The sequence below is a fragment of the Phalacrocorax aristotelis genome, chromosome 3 (assembly GCF_949628215.1).
Source record: "Phalacrocorax aristotelis chromosome 3, bGulAri2.1, whole genome shotgun sequence".
NCBI lineage: Eukaryota > Metazoa > Chordata > Aves > Suliformes > Phalacrocoracidae > Phalacrocorax > Phalacrocorax aristotelis.
In genome coordinates this window covers 2,060,908-2,081,199 of record NC_134278.1, presented here as the reverse complement: position 1 = coordinate 2,081,199, position 20,292 = coordinate 2,060,908, and the positions used below count along the sequence as shown (strand labels likewise).

At 54.3% G+C, this 20,292-nt stretch overlaps 1 protein-coding gene across 1 annotated transcript; it reads left to right on the top strand.

Moving 5' to 3' along the window:
* The first annotated feature begins 8,479 nt into the window (after positions 1–8,479).
* PNOC (prepronociceptin) lies at positions 8,480–19,668 on the top strand. The gene is made up of 4 exons (XM_075086473.1): positions 8,480–8,552; positions 12,301–12,437; positions 16,789–17,209; positions 18,309–19,668. The coding sequence occupies exons 2-4, from the start codon at positions 12,318–12,320 to the stop codon at positions 18,356–18,358; spliced, it is 591 nt and encodes a 196-aa protein (XP_074942574.1). The 5' UTR covers positions 8,480–8,552; positions 12,301–12,317; the 3' UTR covers positions 18,359–19,668.
* Positions 19,669–20,292: the final 624 nt, after the last annotated feature.

Genomic DNA, 20,292 nt, shown 5'->3' with positions numbered 1-20,292 from the left:
CTTCCAGGCCTTCGCTTCCCACCTCCGATTTGGCTGCTATGGTTTAAAAAAAATTTAAATAACTACAAGGTTTTGTTGAAACTTTTGGCAGGTGCCCGGGGGGTACCAGCCCACCCAGGCCCCCCAAAATGAGGGTCCTGGTGCAACCCCCCGCGGAGACACGGTGGCATCAAACGCCTCGAAAAGAGCATCAGAGGGATGTGCCCCCATCCCAGAGCATCACTTGGGGGTTCATCCCAAACTGTGGGTCACCCCCTCATTCTCAGCCCCAGCTCAGGATTCAGACTGCACCTCTGAGGAGGAGGAGGAGGTTTCACCACGGGCAGGCTGATTTCCAGCTCATCTCTCTTAATTTGCAGCATTTTCAGGCAGCGGACACGTGCCTTTTCAAGCTGGTCTCATTTCCCTCCATGTCGTGCATGGGCGAGACAGGGCACGGGGGATTTCCCCACTGCACCTGCAGAAATTAATAATACAAAACAGTTTTTAACAACCCGATTTTGTCAGAAAATGGAGCTTTTTGCTGATATTTTAATTTATAGAGACCAACCGGATTTGGTTGCATGGCAGGGAGGAGGGGGCAAATTTCTCAGTGGGGACCATTTCAGACTGTCCCACATTTTTTTCCCCGCTCCTGTTTAACCCTGCCTGGCCACATTTCCAAACTAAAATACAATTTTACGAGGTGTCTTTGAGCTGCTGGAGATATCTGTGTCCTAAACAAGCTCTTAGGACTGATGGGGCCGGGAAAAGGGACCGGCAAGAGGCAGCTGGGACCATCTGCATCTCAGCAATAAGAGCTGTGGTGGTTCCCTGGTGAGAAAGCACTCGAGATGTCCACCCTGGTTGTGCTTGCATTAGGAACTGCAATGGAATAAAAACCCCACGGTGCTCCCACTCTTCACCCCAGGATGGCTCAGAGAGGAGGACCCAGGGTTGCAGATGGGTGCCAGCCCTGAGGACTGGAGCATCCCAGTCCCCCAGCATTAATTGACAAGGCTGGGGAAGTTTTCCCTGTGGCCAGCCTCTGTGTGGCCATCACACCCCCTTGATATCGGTTTTAATAACAGCCAGTGCTCCTGATATGAAATAAAACCACGGCACCGGTCTGAAATATTTCCTTGTGCCTTAAAAACAAGACCCAGGGATGCAATATCACCCACCAGGGGCACATCAGCCCCAAATCCTGGCTCCACATGGAGATGCTACAGGGAGGATGAGCCCGGTGGGATGTTGGGTACCACCCCATCGCCTTCCCAGCCATGCCCGGCTGGCAGGGAGGGTTTTAATTGCCTTCGCTGGATTTTTATTCCATTATTATCACAGCAGCATCCTTCAGCTGCCGCGATGTCCCACAGCAAGGAGTCAGGGGCTCATCCCTCCTCCTCTCCCCTTCCAGCTGCCCATCTGCTCACTGCATTTCTGTATTTTATCCTGGAAAAAAAAGTAATTTTCTTACTAACTTTTTTGCCTGGAGAGGCTTTTGTAGACCTTTAGCATGTCTGCCCTGAGCTGCCTCTTTCCCCGTCCCTCATGAAGGGACGACCCCATCGTTCCCACACCTCACCCAGCATCATCAACAAACCCACTCCTGCTATCAGGGATAATTGTTATTTTTGCATTTGGGTTAAAAAAATAATTAAGCATCAAGAGGACTGGTGGAGCAGCCAGCCTGTCCTTCCTCACCTGCGCAACATCCAGCACCGGCGCCCCTTCACTCCTGCAAACGCATCGTCCAATGTGTCAGGGTGTTGGGGGGGGGGGAGTATTTTAATGGAGCAATCTAAATAAATAAAGATAAAATAATTCAAAGTCCTGAATGTTAAACATTGGGCCTGCTGGGACAGTTTGGACTCTATTAAAAAGCGCTGCACATTCCTCCGGTGACTCAGAGGTTTTATGTGCTAAAGACGACAGTGATGTAGCAGTTTTTCTTTCACAAAGCACTAAATGCTGGGGCTTGGGGGTTATTTTTTGGTGCATTGTGGCTTAACTGGTACCAGCCCGGGGTCCTTGCTGGGAGGATGGTGGGACCCACACTGGGAATGATGGGCCGAGCGGAGGGTGCAAGGCTGGTCGGTTGGGCAGCTGTGAGCGGCAGGAGAGATTTAGTTGCTGCTGAGCAATGAAATCCCTTATAGTTATTCTGTTTTATTGATTGCTGAACCTGTTTCATTAAACTTCAAGATCTTTTTTCCCAGCGCGAGCCCGGCTGGAGGCAGCGCAAGCGTTTGGGGCAGTGCAAGGATGGATGCGTGCTGGTGCGTTGGGCTCAGAGCCATCCTCTGCTCTCAGATGGGATCATCGGCACCTCAAAACTCTAATCCTGCCCCCAAACCCCCCTGGGGCATCTGTGCTGTATTTCTGGGTAGGTACGGGCTCCGTCTCAGCGCCTAGAGACATCGCAGCATCTATAAGCGATGGCGGTCTCCTAGGGAAGCTGATTGCTAATTATCTCCCCTCCCAGGGAAAGCTGCTCCGTCGCAACCAAATGTCACCCATCGACAGCTGGGGGGGACACAGAGGGTCCGGGTACCGGCGGGGACGAAGCTGCATCCTCATCCCACGTCCGGCAGGGGATGGCACGGGGCGGGGATGCAAGAAGAGAGAGGAAAAAGATCCAATTAGGGTGAAAACTCATTTGCCCGCCCCGCAGCAGCGCGGCGGGTGTTGGAGGTGGCTGTGGGGACTTTCCGACCACCTGATGGATGTTGGGGGGGGGGGCCGCTGCTTGTCTCCCCCGAAATAGCCGCCGGTGGGAAATGAGTCACCGTTTTCAATCTGGTTTCTCGCCAGCCGATCCCCGCCGCCATCCATCAGACGGGGCTGAGCCAAGCAGATTTTTTTCCTGGGGGAAGATCTTTTTCCCGGGGGAAGATCTTTTTCGCGGGAAGGAGGAGATGGGGGGTGCCATGGCCCCAAAGCAAGAAGCAAGTAGATGGTTTAAACATCATCTTTCCCATTTTTCAGGTGCTGGCCTCAGGGGTTGAACATAAATATAACAACGGTGGGCTCATGGCATCGTCGCTCCCAGATGCTTTGGGGGGCAGAGAGCCTCAACTGGCAAAGTTTTGGCTGCTGTTTGGATGCCCAAACCTACGTACACGTATATGGATGTGTCTGTGCTCCCTACACCATGGGTTAAAATCTTTCCCCTACAAAATGCTTTCTCTGCCCTGAAGTATTTTTAGGGATTTGCCTAAACTTGAGGGTTCTTCCCCCAAAAATCAGCCTATGGTGCTAATAAGGTGATTTTCTCCCCTCACATTGGACTCAAGCCATCTCCTAATAAGCCACCCACTCTGGCATGGTGGGGATGTACAAGGGACGATACACCATACATTGGACCATATTTAGGGTCAGATCTACCATTTTCCCCCACCATTTCAATAAAAATTTTCTCCACAGCCTCTATTAACAGCTCCTCTGACATCCCATCCTCCAGCCTCTGACCATCCCCGTGGCCTCCTGGTCCCTGTGCTGCTCCTCGGAGCCGGGCATCCCATGCAACGCTCCAGAAGTGGCTCCACGGGTGATGACTACAGAGGGGTAATGGCTTCAGGCACTTATTCTGAAATTCAGATATCCCTCCAGCTTTCAGGCACCACCGTCTTGATGGCCTTAATTCATCAGTAAGAGGTAATTTGTGAAAGGATGGGTGATCTTCAGCAATGTCTTATCGCTCCCCGCTCCAGCACTAATAAGCGGCTGCAGCAGGGTTTGAGCGACAGCTAAATGAGCGCAATCGGGCTTTCAATAAAACTGCAATTTCTAACGAGATGACACAAATACTTGGCGGGGCCCCGCCGAGCCCCCGCCGCTCACTGAGGCTGAGCATCGAGCGGCAGAGCTCTTGTGTTGCTGGCAATTCCTCTCGTTGGTTTTGTTTCTTGAGGAACCTATTCATGGTTCTGCTTGGAGAAGACCACGGACTGTTGTCTGGCTGTGCTCTGCTTCGTGGGTGCACGCCGAGGTGGGTGCGTGGTGACGGTGGTGGCAGCTAACATCCGTGTGTCCCACGGGAGAGCAGAGCTGAGGAGGGCAGAGCCGTGGGGACATTTGGGGATGGTGTGCCCCAGCATGGGGTAACCAGGAGAATGGTCTGGGCTGCTGGCACAAAGAGCTTTGGGGTCAAAAATTGCCTTGAATGGCAAATTTGAGGATGTTTGAGGAAAATCCATCGCTGATCTTAGTTCTTTGTATAGGGTTGATGTGACAGGTCCCCCAAAACCAACACTGGAGGAAAGGTGGGGGCTCCAGGTCCTTATGCAAGCAAAGCAGGTGCCGGTGGAGGGTTTCTGATCTGGTCAGGGCAGACTGGTGCCACAGATTAATTCAAAAACCACCAGGATGGATGCTTTCCACCATCTTGCTGTGGGCTAGACATGCTCCCCAGCTACTGCCAGTCTCCAAGAGTTGTCCCATCTCTACCGGGACTGGCTCAGGGATGGAGATGGAGATGGGTGGAGATGGTGGAGATGTGGGTGGAGATGGGTGGAGATGGAGATGGGCAGAGATGGCCACATCCTATGACTCCTGGTGTCACTCCAGGCAGGGGGGGAAATCCCCCCCTTATTACTTTTAATAAAGGTCCTCCTGGCCTATTTTAGGTCCCTGCTACCTTTCACCCCCCTTGGGCCAGAAAGTCCCAGGAAGGTGAGATGGGACCTCCAGAGGGGTCTGGTCGTAATCCTGCTCAAAGCAGGACTAACCTCAAAGCAGGTCATGCTTCTCAGCACCTGGCCAGACGTGGTTCCACCATCTCCAAGGATGAAACCTTGAGGTTGTGCAGAGAGGAGCAGCCACGTCCTTTGGGGGTAAAACCTCCCTTTCCCAACACAAAATGGAGTTTCCGTGTCCAAACTGGCCCCTCCTGGCGGCAGGGATGAAGGGCACCAAGCAGAAATTATGATCTTCTCAGATGTTGCCTCAAGCTGAATTGCTCTAGTCCCTCTTCCCTTGCAGGAGTATCATCTTTCCTACTTTCCTGCTCGATGCAAAGTGCAGGAAAGGATTGTTCTCCCCTCACTTTTTTTTCTCTTTTTTTTTTTTTTTCCTTAACATTTCTCCCAAATCCCTCAACTCATCCATTCTTGACTTATTTCAGCCAGGCCCTGCTGGAGACCCAGCAGCAAAGCCGTTATTGCCCACGTCACAGTGGAGACCAGGCAGAGGATTACGTGCTGCTTTGCCCATGAAGAGCTACATCTGCATAAGAGGATGGTTTCTGCCCCGTCACCCATCAGACCTCTTCCCGAGCTCATCCAACTCACTAAGGTGGTGGAAAACCTACCTGAGCAAAAAGCAATCTATTTTTCCCACCCAGTGAATTGAATCAGCTCCAGCCCAGTTACAATATTACCCACAGCACCCATTGCCTCGACGGTGATGGAGCCAGAGGGTACGCCCCCATGTGCCTTGACCCCATGGCTTGGCAAAAACCTGCTTCCCCCCCTCCCCTTGCATTTAAATTTGGGGTTCGCCTCCTGCCTGCACCCCTGCTCAGAGCATCTGCCGCCTGCTCAGCACAGGCAGGTCTCCAGGCAACCCTCGGCATCCTCGGCAGGGCCTCCAGCGGTCCCCATGTGTGGCCCGGAGCCTTGGTTAAGGTTTATTGACAGTGAAGGGTGCGAACGGGTTCCCGTTGTGCTCAGCAAGTCTGTGCCTGCTGCCCAGCAGGACCCGGATGGCTGCGGTGTTTGGCGGCCATGCAAGCCCTGGCTTGGCGAGGGGACGTAGTGTGCTGGCCCCACTCCCCTGCCTGGCCCCGAGCTGCTTGTAGGGGCTCAGAAAGGGCTTGAGCCTTCATCATGCTCATCCTTATCCCACCAGGGCAGAGCTCAAAGCCCCCCATCATTGCCAATGCAAGTAAATCAACAGCACCGGTCTGTATTCCACCTTTGGCATTTCTCGACCCCCAGACTGGGGGCAATGAAGCCTTTTAAGCTGCTGCTTCATCCTATTAAAGCATCTCACCGAGGCTGCCTGGGAGCAGGGGGCGGCCCCAGCATCGAGTGCCTGATTCTTGAAAAGCTCCTGGAAAATCACCTCCTGGGCGGTGGTACCCAAGCAGGGGCCGGGAGAGGAGGTGACGCTCGGGGAGTGTTTCTTTTGATGGAGGGGACGGCTGCCCTATACGTGCCCAGAGTTAATGAGGAAAATAATCAGGCAGCATCCAAAAGTGAGCATGGGATGCATCAGACAGGCTTGGGTACATCCTCAGCCCCTCCAAACGCATCATTTAGGGGATCCACGAGACCAGAGGAACAGCACAACTTCCCAGCTGCTGAGTTTTCCAGCTCCTGCATCCTCCAGGCAGCTTTCAAATCCTCTCCATGTTTCCCTTGCACCAGATCCCATCTGCTTTATGTCCTCTTTCTGAAAAGGATCGTTGCCTTTCGCTGATAATTGCCTGTCACTTCGAATCCTCCTGCTCCGCCTCGCCAGGGATGCTCTTCCCCCCCCCCACAAGCCATGGAGGAGAGCGCTCAGTAGGACCCAACTTTGAAAAAGAAATGCCCAAAAAAACTTAAAAAAAAATGCATCTGTATTTTCTATCCTAATTTTACAAGGGGTGAATCCGTCCCTGGATCCCAAACCCATTCCCTCCACAGTGGGTTTAGCTGCTGGTACCCACACGGACCTGGAAAAACCTGGAAATGCTGCAAAAATGGGCATTTCTCCTGCCTAGCGTGCTGGCTATGGGCACCTTGGCTGTCAGTCATCCCTCCCCCACCCTCCGTTAATTAGTGAGACCATAAATGACGTCACCCCGATGTCATTTGCTGCCTCCTGCTCCTGCCAGCTCAACACCAGCATCATCACCGGCTCAAAGAAGGGGCTGTGAAGGCAACCCCCTTTGGCCAAGTTAGGGGAGAAAAGGCTCTGGCACTTCAATAAATGCTGAGAAATTAATATTTTGGGGGGCCACGGGGAGAACGGCAGCTCCGAGAGCTTGTAAAATTACCCCAGGAGACGACAAAGAAGCACGAAGCCTTCCCGCCCCGGCTCGGCTGCTGCTCAGCTTTGCATAACAGCCAAGGGGATACGTCCTTAATGAAAAACCAAGTGGTTAAGGAAAGACTGAAGTGATCTACATTAAAAAAACCCACATTTAAAAAATAGAAATATAATATATATATATACGAAAAAAATAGGCTTCCCTGTCTCCAGCACTTGCCTGGGAACATGATGGGGAACCGCTTCACCGCAGGCTGCCCCTGGGTCCTGCACGGCGTTGCTCACCAGCCCTATTTTCCCCTAAAACACCCAAAATCCAGGCTCGCATCTTGGCCCCAGCACCAGGCAGGTCCCTTCCAACTTCTCCTGTGATGCCATTTCACCACTTTTTGGCATTTTCATCAATTTCTAGATATATTTTTTACGCCCGCCCAAGCCCCAGCACATCCGAGGTCTCACCCAGGGCATTAAATGCAACCGTTTAACAGCCGTAGCCGAACCGAAAAGCGTGCCGCGGCATTTCCTCCCATCTCCAGCCCCTCCTAGGGAGTCGTTGCAAGGAATTACCAAGATAGGATCGCAGCGCCGTGCCAGATTTTAGAATTTAATTGCCGAGGTGGGGCAGGGAGGGGTGCCTGAGGGGGTCCTGGCTCCGCGCTGGTGCTGGCGGGGTGAGCGTTACAGCTGCAGGTCACCTAAATGGGGAGAAAAATGGGGTGATGCTCATTTGCAGGAGAAACTATTGAAGGTAGACACCAATTTGGCCTTCCCAAACCAAAGGCAGCATCTATCCCTGATGCCGGAGCAGCCAAATCCAGCTCCCCGCTTCATGAGGGGCCGGCACGCGGCTGCATCTGGCTCGCCGGGCGTTTCTATCATCCGTGAAATGTAAAGTTGGAATTTTCTGCTCCCCCCCCCCCCTCCACACCCATCATCCACTGAGCCTGAAATCGATTATTCCCACCCGCACGCTTGGCATCGATGCGCGACGTGCTTGGTAGCCGCGTGGTTTTGCCGCAGCCGTGCCGGAGAGGGTTGGTAACAGGGTGGGGGACCTCCCCTTTGCATCCTCCTGGGGTCTAAGGTGGGGGGGAAAGACCCCTCCGTGAAGGGCTGGGGGCTGCCCCGGCGGTGTGGGGGTGATTTCGGGGCTCACCCGGCTACTGGTGCCTTTGGGTCCCTGTAACCCCCACCCACGTCCGGACCAGGGCACATTGGGACCAGCAAGCAGCAGCTTCACACCCCCCCCACCATCCCAACCCCACCATCCCCGGGACACTCGGAGACACCGACCTTCAGATAACCACGAGGCCGACATCCCTCACCTCTTTCGGGGCTGCCCCGCAGATTTGGGGAGGAGGAGGAGGAAGGGATGAAGGATGCAGGAAGGGGGAAGGATGCACATCCCCAGTCCCCAGCTGCCGGCTGGCGCATCCCTCCACCGGCAGCCCCCGGGGGTGGGCTCAGCGACGCACGTGTTCGGGGAGGGAGGTGTGGGGATGCGTGTGTACACCGTCTATATATACCACCGTGGTACAGGCGCCGGAGGAGTCACAGATCAGAGGAGCCGGCAGCCGACAGCACACCCGCAGGTAGGAAATCTGCTTGAATTTTCCATCCTGGGGGGGCTTGGCTGTTTTTTTTTTTGTCTGAGGATGGTCCGTCCGGCTTCGATTCACAGCTAGTTATTGCCCTCCCTGCTGAGGGTTAAATGAAAAATCTTCCCGGAGGGGGAAATCCATCCCCTCTATCCCAAGAGAGGAAAAGTTTCGGCTTCATCATCCAGCCCCAAAATCAACCAGAGCGGAGCCGGAGGGATGCAACAGGAGTTGGTGCGGGCCACCTGCCCAAAGCCGGGGGGAAGCCCACGGGGCGATGGTGTGGTCCTCCAGGATGGGTAGGATTTTTTAGGGGATTTTTCTGGGGGGAGCCGCCGCACCATGACTTTCCCTGTTCAGTATTTCTGTTCCTTTTTCCTCTAGTTAGGACTTTACCGGGGTCACTGCAAGATGCTCTGGGAGATGCCCAGCTTGCGAGCAATCCCTTTTTTCCTCCGAAAAAAAGCATAAAAAGGAGAAAAATGGGGGATTTTTGTTGTTTTGGTTTTTTTTCAGTCTCCCCCAAAGAGCAGGAATAAATAGCTGAGACGTGGGGACATGGAGAGAAATGTTCTTCCCGAGGTTTTTTACCTCTAAACAGCCTTTCTCAGCCTCTCGAGCCCACATCTGTGTTTATAGTCGCGCCGCGGCGTCTAATTTTGGCCAATTATGGCCAATTACCTGATTGAGGGGGACCGACAAAAGGAAACGCTTTTTTTTCTGGCGAGCGCTGGGCATCTGTAGCCAACCCCCCCTACCCCTCCCCAAATCCCTCCGGTTCTCCCTAAAATCCTCCCAAAAGCCGCCGGCACAAAGCCATGCGGCATCGCCAGGGTTTGGGGGATTCAGGGAAGTGTTTTAGCCAGTGCCAGTGGGGGACACTGTTGGACAATATTGCGCTTTTTCGACTGGAAAATGCTTTGACTCCTTCAATGCTGGCTCCCAGCGGGGCCAGATCCTGCCCCGCCGCATCCCTCTTGCCCTCTGGATCAGGCCTTGGCTTTGGGCAGTGTGGGAATTAGCGGGCAAAAAATTGATTGGGGCTGGTTGAGCTGCGGGTGTGGGAAGTGAGGAGCTCCTAAATGTGCTCCCCACGTGGCGGGACTGATCCTGACCCGGGAAAGCGAGAACATCGCTGCGTTTAAACCCCTGCGAAGGTGTTTGGGGAAGGACGGTGATCCCACTGCTGGGATAATCCCAGCTGTTAGCATCTCCCAGGGGAAGAGGGGATGGAGCATCCCTGGGGAGAAGCAGGGAGAGTCTCCCCAGCGCTGCCCGCGAGCTCCCAACCCAAATCACATCAAATCAAGCGAATAAAACCCATCTCAGCAAGCACCTGCTTCCCCTTCCACCTCTTCCTTTCTGGTTATTCACATCCCACGAGCTCCACTCCATCCTTCCCGCTGCCCCTCAAATCAGCCCTTTTATATGGCTGCGTCTCCCACAACATCCCACCCGGAGCGATAAATAAAAGCCGCTTGTCCTGATGGATAACCAGACCCCGCTGTTATCTGAAACACAGGCTGGGTTTCTAGAAAAACCTCTTCCCCCCCACCTCAAATATTAATGAGGGTAATTCAACTGGATTGCAAACTCCTGAGGATGCACACTTGGGGCAGCCCGTAGCAGTGGGGGGGTCCCAAAGCTGTGTTGCGGGATGGGGTGGCCGTATCCTGCTACACCCCTTGCAAGGGATAGGTTTAGTTTTTGGAGAGGAAGAGGAAGGTTTGTGCCCAGGAGAAGCCCCGGTGTCCGAGGAGCTACGGGGGTGGCTGTGGTGTGATGCCAGGGCTGTCACATCCTTTGCTGGGGTCGGTGGCATCCCTGGGTGTGAGGGCAGTGGGGATGGCTGGTGCATCCCTGGAGAAATAAGGCCCAGGTTTGGTTTTCCCACAAGAAAAAATGGGGAAAAATAATTTTAAAAAGGGGGGGAAATGGGAAAAAATGGTGAAAAAAGGGAGAAAATGGGAAAAAAATGGTGAAAAAGGGGGAAAAAAAGGCATTCTTCTTCTTCTTGTGGGTCCGTGACTGTGAAACTCAGAAAGGGGCTTCGTGCTGTCACCGCCCCCCAACCCTACCACCCCCTTTGCCCCAAACAGCCAAGGGCAGAAGCAGGAAAAAATCCACCGCACTTGGTCCTTTCCTTTCAATGGCCTGACTGACTTTTTCGGGGGGTGCCAATGCACAAAGAGAGGGTTTGTTCCCCTCTTTCCCAGCCCTGCCCCGGCCGGTGATGCTGGCAGGGTACCGCATCCCGCCCGCCCGATAGCATCTTTCAATTAACCGGGAAGAAAAACCGAGCCGTAATCTCGGAGCCTCCTCCGCAGCCAGATGTGACCTGCTTTTCCCAGGTCTTGGACGCGATTTCTCTTGGGGACATGGGGATAGGGCTGGGGGGTGCGTTGCAGCCCCCTCCCTGGCTCACCTGAACCCCGTTTTGGGGCTGAGTGATTTTTCAGGGCGGAGGGGGGTGTGTGTGTTTTGCCCTCTCCCGGGAGGTTTCTGCCAAGCCTCTGACTCACGCTGCCAGCCAGTTTTAATGAGACTCGACGAAGATTAAGCCTTAATTCCTGCTCCTTATCAGCTTCCCCTTGTACCCTCCAGCAAATGACAGCCAGGAGCCGCCAGGCTCTGTGTGGCGGGGATGAAAGGTGACCGTGACGCCGGCTGGGGACCCTGGTGGACGTTCTGCCTCTATTGCAGGGAGCGGGGTTGTCCCCCCACCTTGGTGGGGTGGGGAATAAGTGGGGACCCCCTGCCCAGGTGCTCAACGCGCCCCCCCCCTCCCCAAAGGCAGCCTGAAATGCTGCTGGAGCATTCAGGGGTTGCAAAGCCACTGTCACCGAGGTCTTCCTTGCCTCTGAGCATCGCAGTACGGGATGTTCCTGGGTGCTGCTCCAGTGTGGAGGGACCTGGGTGCCACCAAAGGCAGCACCAGCCTTCACATCCCCATTCTGCTCCTCTCCATCACTCCATCTCGTCCCCTCGCTGGCTTATAAACGTGATGCTCTGCAGCACCGGGACCCGCTCTCAAGGACCACGGAGATGTCAGATCCCTTTTCCCGGCAGGATGAGGGCAACGGGGGGGAGGTCAGGAGGACCAAGCCTCCTGTTTGCTGATGGCCATGAGGATGCATCAGGCTAAATCTCTGGGAATTGTGAGGGAATTGTGAGGGAAGCGTGCGGCCTTGGTCATGTCACTTAATCACCGCCTGGCTCTGATGTCAGCAAAGCTGGAGGGGGAGCAGGGGGTTTCCTTGGGAATTGGCTTTGCTGCTCTGCATGGGGTGAGCTCAGATCCTGGCTCAGACTGTCGGCAGTGACGGCTGAATCCTCACATGGGAGGGACAGGGGTGGCAGCACCCCAAAAATGGCCAGGAGAGGAAAATGGAGTGGAACATCCTCATCGGGCTCCGGTGATGCTCGGATAAGGAGTGTCCTGCTCAGGGAATAGCTGGGGACGTGCTGCCCCGCCACGTCCACCTGCTAAAATAAGCCCCGGATGGGACTCGTGCCATGAGATAGCCTGGAAAAAATTAAGCTGGATCTGTTTCAGGGATGGGGAAGCAGCCAGGCTCCTTTCCTGAAAGGATAACTTCGGCAGGGAGACTGGGAACACGCGTGTCTGGGGGGAGCAGTGAGGGAGGACGGGCTGAGAACGGGCACATTTCGGTGCAGGTGCAGGGCTCAGCGGTGCCGGTGCCGTCCCAGCTTGACGGATTTTCTCTCTCCTGCGCCGCAGCCGCTGCCGCTGCCGCCATGAGGGCTGTGCTCTGGGACCTGCTGCTGCTCTGCCTCTTCGCCCGGGCACGGGGTGACTGCCGGGGGGACTGTCTGCGCTGCGACCGCCACCTCTACCGGGACAGCTTTGACGTCCTCGTAAGTTCCTCCGCCTGCTGGCTTGTCCCCTGCCATGGGCGGCACACATGAGGGGTAGCACCCATGGGTGCTGTGCCAGCTGCATCACCCCTCCCTGCGTCAGGGGTTGGGGTTTGGGGTTGGGGGGGCTTTGGCTGCTGCTTGGCATGGAGCCTCAAGGGGAAGATGCCACCTGCTGTCACAGTCCCTCCTCCTTGAGCACCCCTCGGGGACACCATCAGTGAAGGTGGCCCCGAGGGAGGATGCAGACCCCAAATCAGCTGCTGGGAGTGATGGGGACAAGGCTGCGGTAGCCCATGGAGGGTCCCAAGAGGGTCCCAAGAACCCGAGCTTCCCCAGTTTCACTGCCCCCATGGCTTGTGGCATCGCTGTCCCCACCCACGCCAACCCCAGACCCCCTCCAGATCCCCACCCCATCCTCCAAGAGGCCACCAAAATCCCCCTCTGAGCCCCATCAGGATGGGACAAGCTTTGCAAGTGGCTGGCAGACCATGGTGTTTCAGGGGACCAGGCATTGGGCACCCCGCAGCCCGTCCCTCCCACCTGATCTGCCTCCAACACTGGTTAGGAAGAACCATTAAAGAGCCTTTTTGGTTTTTTTTTCTAGCCCCATATCCTTTCTTTTCCCCTCTGCTGAGCCATGGCTATGCCCTGGCCAGCAGCATTTCTTTCCTTCCCGTTCCCCCTCCACCCCCAGGGGATTATCCATCGCCTCCCCCCCACCCGCTCCCCCATTTATTAGCGACAATAAATCACGGTGGGTTGAGACGTCCACCCGAAAGGAGCCGGCAGCTCAGGAAGCCCCCAGGGCTGGGAAATGTCCCCCCCAAACCAGCGGGGGACCAGTGACTTCCAGGGCAGCATGGAGATGCTAGAGCCACCCCAGTGCCACCCCCTTGCTGCCAAAGCCTCCTGCAATAGTACATTGCTGCCACCAAGTTTTCGGGCACAACCTCCCTGGTTTTGCCCAAAATACTGTTTCGCAGTCTGAAGGCACCAGCGTCTCTGCAAGGCCCCCACCTTTTCCCACCTGGTCCTGCTTTGGGAGCTGCATTTTGCTCTGTCTTCCCCGGCCAGCAAGATGGAGAGGAGATGGGACGGTTGGCGGCTCATGGGTTGCATCTAAGGTTGTGTCTCAAAGCAAGAGCGGTTTGAACTGGGAGCAGAGGAACCTGGGGTCTTCTGAAGCTCAGTTTCAGCTGGAAGAAGCATCGTGGTGGGATTTGATCCAACCCTCCACCATTTCCAAAGCAATGGCCAAGGAAGTCCCATGAGCGACATGGCTGATCCATCCTTTGGAGTTAGGAGATCGCCCCTGAAGTTACAGCTGCCAGGGCAGGGCAGGGACCAGCTGATGGAGCCGGTCTTCAAGATGGGGATGAATCACCTATGGCCTGGTGCCCAGGGTCATCTAAGGATGGTGCAAACCCACGGTGGCACCGTTAACGCCAACTGAAGATCAGAAGGAGCCTCCCCAGGTAGTTTTGATGCTGGACGAGGAGGAACATTGGCTGGTGTTTGCTGAGGGCTCCCAAAACACTGTGAGCAGAAGCCATTTCCATGTGAGTTCAGACCACAGCACGATGGCCGAGGACCCTGGGATGTTCATGGGGCTGGTTGGTGGATGAATGATAGGACCACTGATGGTCTTCAGCCTGATGCCTGGGGTAATTCCTCTTGAAGCCTATTAGCTGGTGCTCATCTGAGCTGTTACTTGCACCTTTCATCTCCAGCCCAGGTGTCCGGACCCTGTCCATCAGCTGTAGACCCTGAACAAAGCCTTGGAGATCCCAGGACAGAATCTTGGCTTGGCAAGATACCCTCGATGTCTCTGCAAGGACCCTCGTAGGTGTCCCGGCATACAAGACCCTCGTCACCACCTGACTTTGGGACAACTATTTTTATTTTTTCTTGTTGTCTGACAAGCCTGGCTGTCCTCGGGGATGGAAATAGCCAACCACTGCAGAGCCACATGCTTGAGCTGCAGCCCTGAGACACCACGCTGGGACTTGTAGCACCTCCCAGCTGGCAAAGTTAATGAACCTACGGTGAAAAGGGTCTTTGCAAGGGTTTTGGTCTTGTAGGTGGCCTGGAGCAATGAGACACGCCAACATGCTTCAACACAGGGTTCCCCAGTTGGTGTTGAGCATTTAAAAGAACCCACCATGAAGCTAACACTGGGATGGAGACACTCCGAGGCCCCTTCTGGGCCCTCCAGCCCTAGTTTCTTTGGGCATGTAGTTAATTTTCTTCTACGATATTCTCCTGGGTGGTTTCCCCTGGGTGCTGGTTTTGGTGGTACCAGCCCGCCTGGTGCTATCACCCTGCAGTGGTGCCAGGTCTGTGTCCCACCTTGGCGGATGAGGCCTCTTGGAACGGGATGAGACGCAAATGTAGTGGGATGCACCTGTGAGCGCTGAGCAAGCCTGATGGCACCTCTTGATGAGGCTGCTCTTGACGTGACCATCAGGGCAGGTTCCTGGGGACAGGGAGGAGGTGTCACACCTGCCTTCGAGGAAGGCATGAAGGAGGGTCTGGGAAGCTATAGGCTGTCAGTCTCACCTCAATCCTTGGGGAGGTGGTGGAGCACATCATCCCACAAAGCATTTCCAAACATATGAAGGACAAAAATGTCATTGGGAGCAGCCAGCATGGATTTATGAAGGGGAAATCATGCTTGACCAACCTGATAGCTTTCTGCAGTGAGAAAACCAGCTTGTCTCGACTTTCATCAGACTTTGACATTGTCTCCCATGACATCCTCGTAGACAAGCTGCTGAAGCATGGGGTAGATAAATGGGCAGTGAGTGAGGTGGACCTGGAGGACCTTGACATCTTCATTAATGACCGGGATGATGTGGCAGGCGCACCCTCAGCAATGAGCAGATGACGCAAGTCAGGAGGTGTGGGTGGTAGAGCACAGGGTCATGCTGCCAACCAGAGGAACCTTGCCTGGCTGGAGAAATGGGCTGGTGACAACCTCATGAACTTCAACAAGAAGAGCAAAGTTGATCTGCTTGAGGGTCGGAAGGTTCTGCAGAGGGATCTGGACAGGATGGATCAATGGGCCGAGGCCAACTGGATGAGGTTTCACAAGGCCAAGTGCCGGGTCCTGCCCTTGGGTCACGCCAACCCCAGGCAATGCTGCAGGCCCGGGGCAGAGGGGCTGGGAAGTGCCCGGCGGAGAAGGCCCTGGGGGTGCTGGCTGACAGCCGGCTGGGCATGAGCCAGCAGTGCCCAGGTGGCCAAGGAGGCCACCAGCCCCCGGGCTTGTGTCAGCACTGGTGTGGCCAGCAGGAGCCGGGCAGGGATGGGGCCCCTGTGCTCGGCCCTGGGGAGGCCCCACCTCGAATGCTGGGCTCAGGTTTGGGCCCCTCGGGACAAGAAGGGCCTTGAGGGGCTGGAGCGTGTCCAGAGAAGGGCAGCGGGGCTGGGGCAGGGTCTGGAGCACAAGTGTGCTGGGGGGCGGCTGAGGGGGCTGGGGGGGTTTAGCCTGGAGAAGAGGGGGCTGAGGGGAGCCCTTCTCGCTCTCTGCAGCTGCCTGAGAGGGGCTGGAGTGAGGGGGGGGTCGGTCTCTGCTCCCAAGGCACCAGTGACAGGACAGGAGGAACCGGCCCCAAGCTGCGTCAGGGGAGGTTTGGGTTGGATGTGAGGGAAAATGCCTTCCCTGCCAGAGCGGTCAGGCCCTGGCACAGGCTGCCCAGAGAGGTGGGGGAGTCACCGTCCCTGGGGGGGTTCAAACACCGTGCAGCCGTGGCACTTGGGGCCATGGTTTAGGAGGCCTGGGGGTGTTGGGTTGGCGGTTGGGCTTGGTGATCTGAGAGGTCTTTTCCAACCTTAACAATTCCCTGATTCTAGCTCCTGCCCTGGGGAGGACCAGCCCCGGGCTCCAGGAGGTGCCATGGGCACACGCAGAGGGCCCGGATGCCAGAACTCCGCTGTCTGGTGACTCGGTGATTTATTTTGGGCTCGTGCCCGACTGAAGGGCCCAGCATTGCAGAGTGTGGGGTGGTGGGATGGGAGCATGGATGTCAACAGGGAAGTGTGGAGCATGTCCAGCATGAAGCAGCACCGGCCTAGGGAGGGTCGGGACAGGGGCGCTGAGCAGCTGCCGCGGCTCCCCAGCATCTCCACCACCACCTCTGGGAACCCAGGAATGGGTTTTGGGAGGGGACACCTCACTAAATGAGGCCAGGTGAGGGCTGATGAGCTGCCGGCACCTTCCCATGGGCGTCTTCCAACATGTTGAATGCGCTGGAAGTGGGGGGGATGCGAGGTACCCCACCTGGCACCCCACAGTCCCAGGGGGACCAAAACCCATCTGACACCCATCCCCGTGCCTCCCGCGCAGGTCTGCATCTTGGAGTGCGAAGGCGAAGCCGTGCCACGGGCTACCTGGGAGCTGTGCGCCGCTGCCGCCGGCCGAGCCGCCCCGCGGCCCCGTGACCTCCAGGACGCCGGCGATCCCTGGCACGGCGCGGCGGCGCCGGCGAGCCCGCTGCAGGTAAGCGAGCTGCTGCGGCGACGGGAAGCCGAAGACGAAGGCGTCGAACCGGCGCCCGGCACCTTCCTGCAGCCTCCGGAGGACATTTCCCGACGACTCGGCAGTTTCCCGCGGGGGACGCGCGACTCGTGGCCGGCGCCGACGGCCAGGGGGGTGCAGAAGCGGTACGGGGGCTTCATCGGGGTCCGCAAGTCGGCGAGGAAGTGGAACAACCAGAAGAGGTTTAGCGAGTTCCTGAAGCAGTACCTGGGCATGTCGCCCCGCTCCAGTGAGTACGACATTGCCGGCGGCATCAGCGAGCACAACGAGATCTAACGGAGACCCGCGCCGCCCGGCTAGGTCCGCCATGGCCAAAAAAGTCAACCCTCTACCCCTCTACACCACATCTCCATAGGTGCAAATTGAAAAAATGAAAAAATAGGGGCAAAAAAAAATTGGAAAAGGCTTGAAAAATGCCAAATTGGAGACCGGGGAGGGATGCTGAGGGCGGCCGCCAGCAGCTCGGCATCTGGAGGGCACATGGGGAAAGGCCCTTTGCCGTCAGCCTCCCCCCACCCAGGGAGGGTGGGCGGAAGGGTTTTGTCCTCGACGCCAAAAAGGTCTGAAGGATGGTTCAGTCCCCCCGCCCCCAAAAAACAGGGGGGGGGTGTGTAAAAACAAAATTGAAAAATAAAAGTTAAAAATTTTTTAAAATTGAAAAAATTACATCAAAATTTTAAAAATTAAGTTAAAAATTTAAAAATTAAGTAACATTTTTGAAAAGTGGTTTTAAAAATGAAAGTTGAAAGTTTAAAAACTGACACAAAATTTTAAAAAATAAAAAAATGAAAATAATATAAATTTAAAAATTAAATTATACTGAATGACAATAAATTAAAGCCAACCCTTTTCCTTTCAGAAATTCAATAATTCTTCCCCAAACGCCCCAGCCTCACGTGGCCCAGTCGAGCAGCGGGTTCACCCCGTGCTGCCGCTCCCCGGCGAGCAGCGACCCCGGCCCCGCCCCGGGATGCTCGGAGCCCCCTCTGCCCTGCAGCTGCCAAGGACACCCACCCCCAACCTCCCTCCCCCCCCCCCCCCCCCCCCAATTTACAATTTGGGAGAAGTTTAAAATTTCCCCCCCCCCCTTTTTTTTTGGTTCTTTTTCCTTTTCCCCCCCCCCCAGCTGGCATCTCCGTAAATTAGGGGTGCACCCCTGGCCCCGCAGCCCCTGGGAGAGAGCCCCCCGCTCCCTCCGCTCTCGGCTCAGCTGCTTTTTTCCCCCCCCTTCTTTTTGGTTTTTTTTTCCCCCTCTTTTTATTTTCTTTTTTTTTTTCTTCTTTTTTTCTTTCTTTTCTGTATGTTTTTTTATTTTTATTTTTTTATAGCGTTCCGGCACCGCATCCCAGCACCTTCCGCCAGGCACAGGCAAAATTAACCCTGCTCCTGTCCACCCCAGCAGCCTCCATCCTCTCTCTGACGGACCCCAAAGCGCTTCAGACTCGCACGCGTTCAGAAATCACTTTGCTCTTCACTCACTAAGCCCGATTTAAACCAGGACCCGACGAATTTCGGCCTCCGCCGGCGACGGGAGCGAGATGCCGCGGGGAAGCGGCGGGGAGGGCCGCGGGGCGGCAGGAGAAAATGTAAACGAAATAAGGGGAAAAAATGGGATATTTTGCAAAAACAATAAAATTGGATTTTGGGGTTTTTGGGTTGGCCACCGCGGACGAGCCGCCTGGGATCCAGCAGGAAACTCGGCAGCCCCCGGCCGGGCCTTCGCCTCCCCACGGGATCGATTCCCGGCTTTTGGGGTGGGGGGTGCCGAGGGGCCACGCCCCACCCCGGCTCCGTCCCCGCCAGCCCCCGCCCCAGCGCCCGCCACCGCCTGGAAACGGTTATTGGTAACATTTGTTTCCCTTTTTAATTTTTTTTTTCCCCCTTTTGAAGTTCTTTTTCCCTTTTTAGACTTTGTTTTCCATGTTTTGTAACTTTTTTTACCTTTTTAAAAAGTTTTCCCTTTTAAACTTTTTTCTCACTTCAAATTTTTTTCCTTTTTAATTTTCTATTTTTTTGCTTTCCAATTTTTTGCCTTTTAATATGTTTTCCGTTTGTGTATTTTTCCCTTTTAAAAATTTTCCCTTTGAATTTTTTCTCCCTTTAAATTTTTAAATTTAATATTTTCTTTTAATTTTTTTGCATTTTATTTTTTTCCATTTTTGTAATTTTCCCTTTTAAAATTTTTCACTTTAAAAATTCTTCTCCCTTTTTTCCTTTTTAAATTTTTTTTTTGCCTTTTAAATTTTTTCCTTTTTTGTCATTTTTTTCCCTTTTAAAAGAATTTCCTATTTTCCCTCTTAAAATTTTTTTCTCCCTTTAAAAATTTTTCCCTTTTAAAAGTGAAAAAATTGAAAGGGAAATTTTTTTGCCTTCTAAAATTTTTTTCCTTTTTAATTTTTTCTCTTTTAAAATTTCCTTTTATTTTTTTAAATTTTCTTTTTTAAAAAAAAATTCCTTTTAAATTTTTTTCCCTCTTTTTTTAAGCGTTTCCCTTAAAATTTTCTAAAGCCTCCGGGGTTGACTTCTTTGCTCAGCAACACAACCCGCACGGTTCCGTTGCACCCCCGCCCCCGGCACGCATCGCCTCCCCGTCCCGCGCCAGGAGGCCGGCTGGGTCTCTTTTCTTTCCGTGCTGCTCCCGGGAGGATAAATCGGAGCTGGTTGATTCTCCTGCCGAATTCGCTATCCAAAAAAAAGAAAAATAATAAAAAAAATTGTACCCCGGGAGCGACTCCGCCCGGGTCTCACCCGCAGCGCTGCCCTTCACTGTTTGTAAAAAAAAAAAATACAAAAAAAAAGAATATAATACCCCCCCGGAAAGAAAAAAAAAGAAAAAAAAAAAAGAATTCCAAGATCTTGTTCTTTTTAATTGTTTCATACAAAGATTTCTCCATTAAACTTGTACATAGCAAAAGGATTAATAAATTAGTTTACTGTTTCTACGATATTATTGCGACTGGCGACCGTCACTTGGGTCAACGCTCGCAGGGCGGGTCCCTGCCGCCCCCCCGCCACGGCGGGCACCGCCCCCCCGCTCAGCTCGGGAATCCCTTGGGGTTATGGGGAAAAGGGAGGGGTTTTTTTGTCTTTTTAAAAAAATTATATATCTATTTGCATTGTTTCCAGAGTAGGGGCTTTTGGGGCGGTAGAAATCTCCGCCTTGCATGGGCAGGGCGGGGTCGCTCTGGTTGGACATGCACCCCTCAGCCAAAAATGGGATGGGTCGGGGGGTTATTTGGGGGGATAAAAAAAAAAGGGATTTTTAGGGTTTCAGAGAGAAAAGGAGAATTCCTGCCCTGCTCCATCACACCC